Source organism: Sciurus carolinensis, chromosome 9, assembly GCF_902686445.1.
Source record: "Sciurus carolinensis chromosome 9, mSciCar1.2, whole genome shotgun sequence".
NCBI lineage: Eukaryota > Metazoa > Chordata > Mammalia > Rodentia > Sciuridae > Sciurus > Sciurus carolinensis.
Window position 1 is genome coordinate 15,505,850 of NC_062221.1, and position 12,217 is coordinate 15,518,066.

General features: G+C 45.5%; 1 protein-coding gene across 8 annotated transcripts in view; it reads right to left on the reverse strand.

The window, feature by feature from the left end:
• Zbtb38 (zinc finger and BTB domain containing 38) overlaps positions 1-12,217 on the reverse strand; it is a 97,705-nt gene that overhangs the window by 32,375 nt on the left and 53,113 nt on the right. The window contains exons 6-7 of one of the 8 annotated variants that reach the window (XR_007110196.1): positions 11,801-12,146; positions 8,230-11,134 (exon numbers count right to left, since the gene is read on the reverse strand). The exons of 5 other annotated variants lie outside the window; for them this stretch is intronic. Coding sequence is in view for 1 of the 3 variants with exons in the window: in XM_047564115.1 (XP_047420071.1) it covers positions 11,801-11,833 (33 nt within the window). In the remaining 2 variants the exon portion in view is untranslated. Of the gene's footprint in view, positions 1-7,502; positions 7,830-8,229; positions 11,135-11,800; positions 12,147-12,217 lie in introns of those variants that run through there. 2 more of the 8 variants (XM_047564115.1, XR_007110200.1) reach the window with 2 other exon arrangements.

Genomic DNA, 12,217 nt, shown 5'->3' on the forward strand with positions numbered 1-12,217 from the left:
TTCACTTAAGCAACTCAGCGAAACCCTGTATCTAAATAAAATATAAAAAGGGAGTAGGGAAGTACTCAGTGCTTAAGTACCCCTGGGCTCAATCCCTGTACCAACAAACAAAAAAACAAAAAGCCCACAAAGCCCCATCACTTCTGTGGAGTCCTCTGATTCTTCTCTCACATGGTTCACTTAGTGAAAGGCCAACTGTTAACAATAACACCTTTGGCATTTTTAGCACTAGAATAATGTATATAATAATAGGTATTTTTGTACATGTCATTTAAAAATCCTCATAACTTTAGAAAATTCACATGTGACATTGTCCAGGGGAATAGCTACCTTTGCATGGCAGAAATGCTTTAAAAATCTTAGTTATTAAGTAGTAGCTTGATTTGCCTCTTAACACAAGCAAAAAAATTTTTTTCATTCTTAATTTTTTCCAGCAAATATGTTAACACTGAGCATGGTCAGATGTGGTGCTTGGAGACTGGAGGACGGAGGGGAGTGAAGAGGCACGTGTCTGTTCTCAAGGAGCTCAGGGCTGGGCTGAAAGAGAACTGTCAATTAATAACTGGATCCGTGATGGTAGGCCTTGACAGGTGGTGAGTATAAAATGTTAAGTACAGCCGGGCACAGTGGCACATGCCTGAAATCCCAGTGATTCAGGGACTGAGACAGAACCTCAGCTACTTAGCAAGACCCTGTCTCAAAAAAAAGATGGGTTGGGGATGTAGCTCAGTGGTTAAGCCCACCTGGGTTCAATCCCCAGTACACACACAACAAAAGAGACTAAGTTACAATTTATTTACAGGACCCTGGATGGCAGGCTTCAATGCATAAACAAACAAGGGTGCTAGAAGGGCGCTGAGCAGAAGGAATGGGAAAAGCCAACAACAAAAAAGCCACAGAAGGGTTGACTACACGCGGGGGTGAGCATGGTCTGGGTGGCGGCTGGAGAGGGTGTAGGCCGCCCATTCCCAGCGACTGCCGCAACTTAGCGCTTTCTGTGTACCTGTTCAATGAGGTGGGCTAGGAAAGGAAGAGTCAGACCAGACGGGATCATAAAGGGCTCTAGAGGACCCCCTTAGTAAATTTTACACTGTAGGTTGTAGGGAACCATTGAAAGTCATAATCAACTTGAATTAAAAACAAAAAATCAGATTGGCTAGTGTGCTCTAAGGCTCAGAGGCAGGCATGCCGGGGCTAGTCCATCCTAGTGGTCCAGGTAGGGAGTAGTCCTTCCTTCCCAGACACAGGGAGAGCCTGGGCACTCGGAGATGGTTCTGCTCCCTGGCTGAGAAAGTGGGATGGGTGGGGTGATAGTAGTATCTGAACTTAAAACTTATTTTAATTCTTTCAAAAAATATTTATTGAACTGCTAAGTAGAAGGCATTCCTCCTCGGAAAAAAACACTTGCTGAATTCCTACCATATGCTTTTGGACAGCTGTTCCCAAACCTGGCTATGCAATCAAAATCACCTGGCTGCTTTAACACAGTGCAGATTTGCAGATTCAGGCCCCATCTCTCCCCGCAGAGATTTGAGCACAGCTGGGCAGAGACCCTGGAATCCATGTGTAATTTTATGACTTTATTTTGTGAGTAACACATTCACCTGATCCCAAACTGAAAAGGTACAAAGAGTGAACATGAAAAGCCTCCTCTCACCTTCTCCAGTGGTACTGAGTCGACCATCCAAAATCAAGGGCTGACTAAAACCCAGCGCTATAAGAAAAAAACGACAAAAAACTCTGCCCTCAAGGGTTCGTGGGGTAGCAGGGGAAATAAGGTGTGTCCATGAAACACTGCAGAACAAAGATACCCAGGGAACACTGGCTCAGGTGAGCAGGGAGAAGGTTATGGGCATTTAGAGGAGCCTGGCTGGAGAAGGGGTGTGAGGCAGGCAGAGGGGAGAGGCTCCCCAACACCCACCCAACACCACAGGATCCTGATGGGTGGAATTCAGCTGTGTAGATATGGACAAAGGGAGAAAAGGGAATTGCAGGCGGCAAGAGGAAGAGTCAGAATTTCGTGCCATCAACAAGCGCGTAACGCAGAAGCTCCTGTAGCAGCTTAAAACAAAGAATCCAAATCTTCGAATACAAATTGGAAAGGCAGTGAAACTTGCTGAAGAGGCAATGGAAAGATCTAACTCCTCCTCTCGCCCTCAGCCACCACATTGTGTCACAAATGCCATCAGAGCATCGTTGGCCAGCTCATAGGTGATCTCAGAAGGCGCTGCAGCTGAAAGCATCCGAAGCAGAATGAAGAGAGGAGTGTGAAGTCCGTGGGCCAGTGGGGACCTGGTGTAGGCAGTGGGCAAATCTGCTCCCGAAGGTCTTGTTTGACTCCCAGGTTTTCTCTCTCTTTCCCCGCTCCCACCCCTATACTGAGGATGGAACCCAGGGTGTTGCTCATGCCAGACAAGCGCTGTACCACCGAGCTTCAACCCCAGCCTCCACATTTTAAAAAAATTTAGCTAATGAACGTTGAAAACCTCTAAGATTTGAAGTTTATTTTGAAAATGAAATGTCCCTTATTGAAAAGCAGCGAGATGGGCAATACCGGGGTTGCTGCCTGCCTGGCACAGACTGGTGCCCAGGAGCTGGGCCCCCTACGCACACACTGCCTGCCAGAGCGCTTATCACAAGCGGCATCTCCAAGGAACTCCGTCGGCCTGGCCTCTTCGGCAGGTTCTGTTTGCCCGACTGATAAGAACAGGAAGTAAAATAGCACTGGACTTGCAGGTCTGGCGGACGTACCTTAGGGTCATACCCAAATGAAAACTGAGACCTGGCGCTCGTGGGGGAGGAGGGCAGTCACTTGTACCAGCTCTTAACCTGCTCACTCTGTTTCTTCATACGGAGTAACTCAAAACAGAGGCCCCAGAAGCCGGTCGAAAGCCATGATGGATTTCAGAAAAAGAAATCTAAGTCAGACAAGAAATATATATATATATTTGGTACCAGGTATTGAACCTAGAGGCGCTTGACCACTGAGCCACATACCCAGGCCTTTTTATTTATTTATTTATTTATTTATTTATTTTGAGACAGGGTTTCACTATGTTGCTGAGACTGGCTTTGAACTTGCAATCTTCATGCCTCAGCCTCCTGAGTTGCCGGGATTATGAGCGAGCACCACCATGTCCGGCAAGATGAGAAATAATTTGCACGTAGCTTATTTAAATTTTTTCTAAAAGGCAAGTTCTGTACAATTAATTCACTATTCTTAATGGTGTTACTGAGATGGACTAGATATGCATGAGAAAGGCTAACAAGAATGTCCCAGATATAAAAATTTTGGTGAGCCAATATAAAAAACCAAACTGGTTTATAATTAGATAACATGGTCATCTGCCTTATATTACTATCATCCTGAGTCACTTTAGCCAGAAGAGTTTTTAAAATATATTCTTAAAATACACACATACATATGTATGTAGCCAAAATGTTATGTATAATACGTGTTGGATATATAAACATATATGAACATATGCTATAAATATATTTTATAATAAACACTGACATATAAATAGGGTGAACATATAATTCAGCACCCAAAATAGGACACTTGAGAAAGTAGCTACAAGTAATAGCTCTGCCAGGAAAAGAGGTAAACATTGGGATAGTATCCTAGGAAATCAGAATGAATGGTCAGCCTGTATTGTAATATATATGTAAATATGTATATATTTTATATATATATATATATATTTAGTTGTTGATGGGCCTTTATCTTATTCATTTACTTATACGTGGTGCTGAGAATTGAACCCAGTGCCTCACACATGCTAGGCAAGCGCTCCACCACTGAGCCACAACCCCAACACTGTAATATATATTTTTAATATAAATTCTGATATACATCTGCCTGTATTAACATAAAGTGCACCTTATAATTATATAAAGAGCTTTAAAGAATTTTATAAATGCATGATAAGCATCCTTTATAATTAGACTTTCCACAAATGCCACTGGGAAGTTCCAGTTAATCAGTATATTTGGAGAATTCCTAGCCCCTGCTGCCGTGTCTCCTGCCATCCCCTGCCTTAATGAAAACTACAAATACGTATAATGCAAACACGGGCACTAAGTCACGTACTTTTGACGATTAAAATGACTTTGCTTCATCTGCTTTGTAGAATCTCCTGCTCTAAAAAAAGAATATAAATCTCTGTTCGTGGTGAGACATTTGAATAGCACAGATGTGCATGAAGGCAGAGGCAGCAGCCTCTGCTCCATCCTGGCCTCACTGTTCCCCAAATCATGGCCCACAAGGCACAGCGCATATGGCACACGATCTCTTTCGTCCTAGGCTCCTCTTCTCCTGATTTCGTAAAACCTGCACGGTTCATCTGGATCAAGCTTTAGAGAAAACCCGTGAGGTGTCCGTCTCTCTTGATCCCGAGGCTCCCCCAGCTGGCAATCCTGAGATGTCCTCCAACTGATACCTCCTCTAGGCAGCCTCCCACCTCTGGGATTCTACTTCTTGGTCCATACCATCATTCTAGCATATGGGATTATTCAATTGTTCACATATATCCTCCCTGGAGCTCCTTGAGTGCAGGGACAGTCTTATCTTTTTGTCCTCTGTACCGGCAGGGTACATCCTTGGTGACGTTGATAGAGAGTGAGAGGAACTGGCTTCTCAGACCCGGGGTAGCAATGGCTTCGATTACATAATGTGCTTACAGCACGCCCTGATTTACAGCCTTAAAAATCAGACCTAAATGAACCCAGATTCCACTACAGACACAGCAAAATGACTAGGAAAATAAAAATCAATTCTTGTAGAACTTTTTTTTTTTTTTTCTCCCTAGCATTCTTCTAATCTGGCAGTTCTTATGGTGTTTCATGGACCTCTGTCTCTCAAGACCCTTCTCTAGGTTTCTGAGATCAAAATTATTTTCACATGACACTAAGATATTATTTGCCTTAAAAAAAAAAAAAAAGGATGTTGAGATGTGCCGGAAACATACAAAAGCAATGATGGGTAAAACTGCTGGCAAATTGGCAGGCGCCACATCAGTCACACCCAATTGAAGGAGTGAGAATTATTCACTTTATTAGGTCTTGACCCTGGAGTAGATCTATGCATTTTAATATTTGGGGAAGTGGGAGGTGCGTGTAAAACACTTTTCATGTACACTCAAGCACCACAATGGCTCTGCATCTGGGAAATTGGGGGCTCTTTGAGTTGTGAGCTGAATTAGCCAACTGTTTTCATGAACACAGCTTTATTTGAAAGGACTGACAGAAAAACTATGTCGATTGAGACATGAAGTTGGACTAAGACTATCTGTCACTTCAAGGATATTTTGTTGCCAGTAATAAAATTTGGTTTTAAAGGGAAAATTTCAAAATTGGAAACATGTATTCGTAAGGAGCGCACTGTGAGGCAGATGATGTCAACAAACGTGACATTATGTGATGTAGTTGAAAGATCAAATGTAGATCTGCCTAACGCAGTAAACCAGTATTTTCTTTCTTTCTTTTTTTTTTTTTTTTTTTTTTGAGGTGCTAGGGATTGAACCCAGGACCTTGTGCTTGTGAGGAAAGCACTCTACCAACTGAGCTGTATCCCCAGCCCAAACCAATATTTTCCAATGACCAATGCATACTGTTACCAAAAAATCATGTATGGGCTAAACCATGCAACAGAAAATAGTAGATTTAAATGTAACAGAACATTAAAAGTTCATTGTACATTAAAAGTTTCAGATTCTATGTTGCAACTAACTTAAGAAACGACCACTTGTCAAGTTTTGGTGTAGTATCAAAAAATATCTACAACCAACTGAAAAGCCTATTTAAAAACTCCTCCTTTTCCAAATGCTTGCTTGTGTGAGGCTGAATTTTCTTTTCATACCTCAACTAACACAACATGCTGTATTGCAACCGAGTGTAAGAGCACATAAAAACCCAGCCATCTTTTTTAAGCCAAACTTAAATATATTTATAAAAATATAAACGAATACACTCTTTTCACTATTATTTTTTTCATTTTAGAGGACAGTCATTTTAGTAAAATGTTACTTTATCTTGCGATTGGTTTTACCAGTCATTTTTCATGAGTTAATAGTTTTATATTCTCATTTAAAATTTCGAATATGATAAACACCAACAGACAAAATGTAGATGAATGAATGCTCTTTGGGTCCTCAATGGTTTCTATAAGGGGGCCTTGGGATCAATAAATTTGAGAACTGCTGTGCTAGCCAATAGAAGATGTTTACGATAATTTTTAAATGATTTCTCCCACCAGGGAATTATTTTGCTCAATAAGATAAGTTCTATATAAACCTAAAAGGACTAAAGAGAAAGTGAATGAAAGTACAATAAAATACAAAGCAGAAATTCCCAGGAGACAGATGGGGAGACCAAGGGACAGAGAAACAGATGGACATACCCAGCATCACACAGGTACTCTGTACCTGTCACTGCTTTTCTAAACTTGACATGATTGCTAACTATCTCTTGAATTTGAGCATGGCTTCAAAGCCAGGTGACAACAGGCCTGTCCACGCTGTACTGAGGAGATCGTCCTTGGATTTGCAGGGCATGATTCTGTCTGTACAATCTGTCTTTGCTTGTGTCCCCGTACACCAAGCCTCAAGAACCAGCTTGTTCATAGTGATCTGTTTGCCCAAATGAATCTGTCTATTCACCTACTCAAAATCCGCCCCACGCTGTGTCCCGAATGCTGCTTTCAGGCCTTGGTTCACTCATTCTGGGGCTGGATTTGAAAACAAAGGAAGCAGTTCTTGGCAATGATCTAACCAGCTACTTCCCAGTACTTCCAGCATAATTAAACCTTCTTTCCAATTAATTCAGGCAATTTTACTAAAATTTATGGAAGTAAAAAAAAAAAATTAAAATGATATTTTCCACATAAACTTTACGTATCTACTATGTAGACCTTTAAAGGCTTATTAATAAAAATCTGGCATAACTTTATTAGTAGATCCTTAAGACACGAAAAGAGAGTGAAATAACTTTCCAGTGAACTTCCTTAGTGAGAAGTGGAAGTCACGTGTCTACTCTTCAGGGCCAGACTGAACCCCATTTTTCTAAATCTTCTGATCAGAGGACAAGGCCAAGAGCCCTCTCACCAGCACCCTGGCTGCTCAATTCCTAAGACAAATAATAAAACGGAATCAAGAGAACAACTTCCTCCTCTCTCTACTGCAAGCCGTCCTCTATAAAAAGAAACTTAGAAATAAACCCTAACTAAAAAAAGAACGCACTGTATTAGGATACTGACCTGCAGTCCTGCAAAAGTCAAACTCACAGTCCATATGGGGCCGGAGCGGAGCCTGTCCTGGCGTCGACTCTACTGCAGGGGTCTGCTGGTCCTGCGGGGAGTTTTCTCACAGAGGACATTTCGCTTCGGGAGCTGGCTGCAAACGACCCACACGCATTTCTGCAGTACATTTGCTCACAGTCGTGTTGGGTGTCTACGTCAGACCTCACGTGATGGGGTGTTAGAAACACATGCATCAGATCTCAAAAACAGATTACAAAACAGAAGCCCTTTATAGAGTTGAGCTGCGTCTAGGAAAAGGAAAATCCTCTTGCTTTTGTCTTCTGCATGGGGCCCGAAAGGGCACAGAAGAGCATGAATCAGGGTTTAATGCACGTAAGCTGTCAGAGTCAAGAAGGCACCGGGTGCCAGGGAAGCGTGTTTTCTTAACCGAAACTCAGGCGGTTCTACAGGGCGACCTCCCAGGGCCTTGGAGCGCGCCACAGCAGGGAGCTGGCTGGGGCCACCTTCCCCATTACCTGGAGAAGGTAAACAGTCGGTCTGGTCTCCAGGCTTGTACTTGCGTGCACATGGGCTGTGAGAACAGGCACTGTGAGACTCGTGAATGATGCAACGGGCCACTTAAATATTTTAGGTAGCTTATTTGGAAAGATGAAAGGGGGAGAAGGTCCTGGTTTCTTTTCTTTTTCTTTTTCTTTTTTTTTTTTTTCTCTCTCATTTTAAAACACAGCAGTGTTTAAGGGGAGCCTGAGTACCTTGGGTTCATCTCAGGATCAAGCTTGTCTGGACACCTGCTTGCTTAAAAAACCTGGCAAACAGGCTTGGAGAAGCCGTCTCTGAGGCCCTTGTGGGCTGTGTCCCCGTTTCAACCAAATTCCACTGACAGGAGTTCCAAGTGTAATGGGCGGTTTTCATCGGGATGTCGCAGGGACTGAGGACAGGGTTCCTGTCCCCTGAAACTTCTCACTGTAGGAGTGACTTAGCATGAACAGATTGGTTTCAAAGACCAAATATCATTTTCTTGTGAACCACAAGAGCTGGCCGAGTTAACCCTACCTTTCTCAATTGACTACTGCCCCCGGGGGAGGGCGGAGGAAGCCTCTCCACTCTGGCTTCTAAACAAGAATGGTGAGGACAGGTTCCCCTCAAATGGACAGTGCACCACTGCCACTGTGGTGTCAAACAACCTAAATGCACCTCCTCACTGCTCCCCTGACCCACCCTCAGTCCCTCTGCACTGGACTCCTGCAAGAAGTGGATCACAGTTCACACCAGTTCTTTCTGGATGAACCAGACCCTGGGTAGAAAGGCGTGGGTGACGTAATGTACGCAAAAGGCACCGAGAGCAGTACTTGGCACAGTAGGAGTTTGATGTGTATCAGCTGCGAGCAGCTTGAGACTCAACTGTACCCTGCCAACCAGGGGCTAGAGAGGGAACGGCTCGTGCAGCCCCCCTTTAAGTCGTATGCAGGGTGACTGACAGGTGAGATCAAGTCAAGCCCTGCTAACAGCCCTACTGGTGGCCTTCCCAAGCCTTAAAGTCCAGACTCTGTTGTGGCCTAGAGGTTACTATGTCTGAGGCCTCTCCAGAAGTCCTCAGACACACGTGCTATGTTCAGGGGCTGACCCAACTGACACAATCACTTTGCCCACGTGAGATGGATACAGCTTTATCTGAAGTATCTGAGGTATGCACTGTGACATGGAGAAGGTGCGACTGCCATTACTTTTCCTTGGGCTTGGTCTCGGAGAGCCTCCAGCCCGAGGCTCTGCAGGAGAAGACCGCGTAGGTCTTCATATTCATTTGTTCCCTCCCACCCTGATCTTCTGCCCACTTGGCTTATGCACCTGCCCAGTCCCATCTGGGCTTGGGGCCTCTGAAACACTGGCTCCAGTACTGCCATGGCTGGCCCCCTCTGATGCTCCAACCTCACCTGGGACACCCCTTCCTGCTACCTGCTCCCCCTTATACCTGCCCTCCGATCATGATGTTTATTCCTTCCTACCACTTACCTCAAATTGCAGTTACCACAGTCCCCACTTATCTACAGGAGAGATACTCCACAACCCTCGCTGGAGGCCTGGAACTAAAGATAGAACCAAACCCTGTAGATGCTGTTTTTTCCAAGCACACACACCAATGATAAAATTTAATTTACCAATTAGGAATAGTCAGAGATTAACAATAACAAATAATAAACTGAAGTAAAATTTCATTTAAAACTTATGAGTTATTTCTGAAATTTTCCATGTATTATTTTCAGACTGCAGCTGACCTTGGGTCACTGAAAGGGTGAACAGTGAAACTTTGGATAAAGGGGGACTACTGTACCTGTCTGCTTATTTCCTGTCCACTGTGCCTACCAGAAAGTAAGTTCCAAAAGGGACAGGGCCTTATTTATCCTGTTCACTACTCACAACTACCTCTCCAGGTCACAGCATATAGTAGGCACACAAAATGGAAATATCAGTACATACTGAGGAATTAAATGAATTAACAGAGTCAATGCTCAATATATGGAAGCTGATATTATTAATGTGTAGAAACTGAGCCCAGAGAAGTGACTTGCTTACACCAGGGCGTGTAATTCCTGATGGCGGAACAGTGTTCAGCCTGCTGCACTCTGAATCCTCTTGTGCACCTGCACACACAGTGCAGACGGAGTCAGAGAAGGTGACCTGCTCTAAACAGCACAAAAGGGCCCAGCACCAAGTTCAAACTGCAGGCTTATTATATAGGATCACCCCCAAGGAAGTTCCAAGCAGGAATAGACCTATGCTGGGACTTAAGAGGTAGGCCATCAGGGACAGCCAGCCTGAGTCACATGCTGGAAAATCACTGAAAGATACTGAAGAACGTGCCGGGAGGACCCAAGAAGCGGAGCCGAGATTCAGAGTTAAGATGAGCAGCCCCTATCATGGCGGCAGTTCCCAGGACAATCTCGACATTGCTGGACGGTGCCACTTAGGCCTGGGGTCCTAAGTGGCTGGCCAGATGGACAATGACCGTACAGCAGGCATCCTCCAGGTACTGCCTGGCATGCAGTCAGTCACGGCGTCTGTCCCACAGCTCAGAAAACATCCCCGCAGTCAGGACCGACTGATCTAAAGCGGACACATGAGGAAGGTGAGCTGTGTGCCTCTCTCCCCCACAGCAGTGTGCAGGTTCACCCTCTCGTTGAGGGCCTGGTGCAGGTTCAGGGTCATGAGGCTTGAGCTGGGGACCAGCCAGCCCAGGGTGCAGCATGAGAGCACAGGGTACCTGGGGAAGAGGCTCTCCTGGTCAGGAGGGAGCAGGGACACAATCAGAGGCTGGCCAGAACCCCACATTCATATCCCAGTGTCCTTGCAAAGGTTTATAAAATCCCCTGTGATTTGACCTCACTTCCTGCCACTCTATCCAACACGAGGCCTCTTTCTGTTCCTTGAATGTGCCAGGTCCTTCCCATCTCAGGCCCTCTGCAGCCTGGAGTGCCCTCTAGTCTGGGCAGCAGCCCACCGGGTCCCCATTAGGTCCTCTGTTACGCACTCACAGCACGCTTTTCTTTCCAGTACTTATTATGACTGCCATTCAAAGTCACTTGACAAACACGTGCCTTACCAACAGAGTACACTCGTGTGAGGCTGAGTCTGTTTACCAGTTTCCCCAGCAATCAGCTCCGCGACTGCTACGTAAGAGGGGCTGATAAACATTTCCAAGATGAATGCGGAACCAAAGAGCACCCGCCACGAGTCAGCTTTACAGAAGCAGCACACTTGGCACGTCAGCAAGCTTTTAGGACCAGCGTCAGGTCAACGTGACTGCCCCGCTGATTCCCCACCATGCTATGGGGAGGGGGTGGGGTACACGTTTGTATCAATAAAATCAAGAAAGCAATCCTGAAAGGGGAAAACAAAAACACTACATGAAAACCAAGTCAACAGTGGTGGCCCAGAGCCGAGCTCGTAAGATCTTACTGCCCAAACTAGTGAGAACACTGACACAGCTTCAAAACCCAGAATGATCACTCACTGTGACTGCTTTGGCTCAAGTGAGGAAAGGAACAGTCCTTCAAATTCTCCTGAGATGTTGTGCTCAAAATCCAGGGCTGGGGTCTTTGTCTTGGGGGCTTGGACTATATTGGCAACCAACTTTTTAAAAATTAACTTTATTAAATACTAAAAATGAAAAGTTGGCAGCACACTTGTGCAGGGTCAGGCCTTGATGTCTGGGGAGGACTTCGTGCTCACGTGACATCCTCCCTTCTGGCACTCCTGTGCCTTCCCACTCCCTGCAACCTCCCAGCCTCGTCCCCTCCCTTGCCCGACCTCCTCTTCTGAGAGGCAGATCTGGAGTGGTGCTGGGCCTGTGATCTGCTTCTGGGTTACGGAACTATGGGTGCTTGTGAATCCCAGTGCTCCAGGAAATGAGCCACTCCAAAAACACGGGCTCCCTTCTCTATCAGGCAGCCAAGGGCGAGATGGAGAGCCCGTGGTAACGGGCGCTTCCCGGCGGAGCCAAGTGACAGCAGACGCTGGGGAGAGGGATCCAGGCAGGTGTGTTACCTGCATTCTGCTGTGTGCTTCACTAGTCTGCATCCTGCTGAAAACTCCCGAGATGTGCAGTGCCCACAAGCTGGCCCGTGGCTTCTGACGACAGTGTGAAGAAACGGGTCACTGTCTCCAGCTCATGTTGGAGCCCCTCTGGGCAGTGCTTCCAAAAGTTACTTTAAATGACGTCCACATCCCTCCGCAAATGAGTCCAGGTCCCCATGTCAACTTATTCTTCGGCAGGAGGAAGATCATGCAGGCGTGACGGCCAAGACCTGTACTCCAGCATGTAAAGGGCACGTCTGTGTACCCGGCACTGCGGGGCACACCACATCCAGTGGACCCGTTCAGGCCTCACAGCCTAATTTTACAGATAATAAAACAGATTCAGAGAGGTTGCGGAACTCAGTCAAGATCATTTAGCTAGCAAGG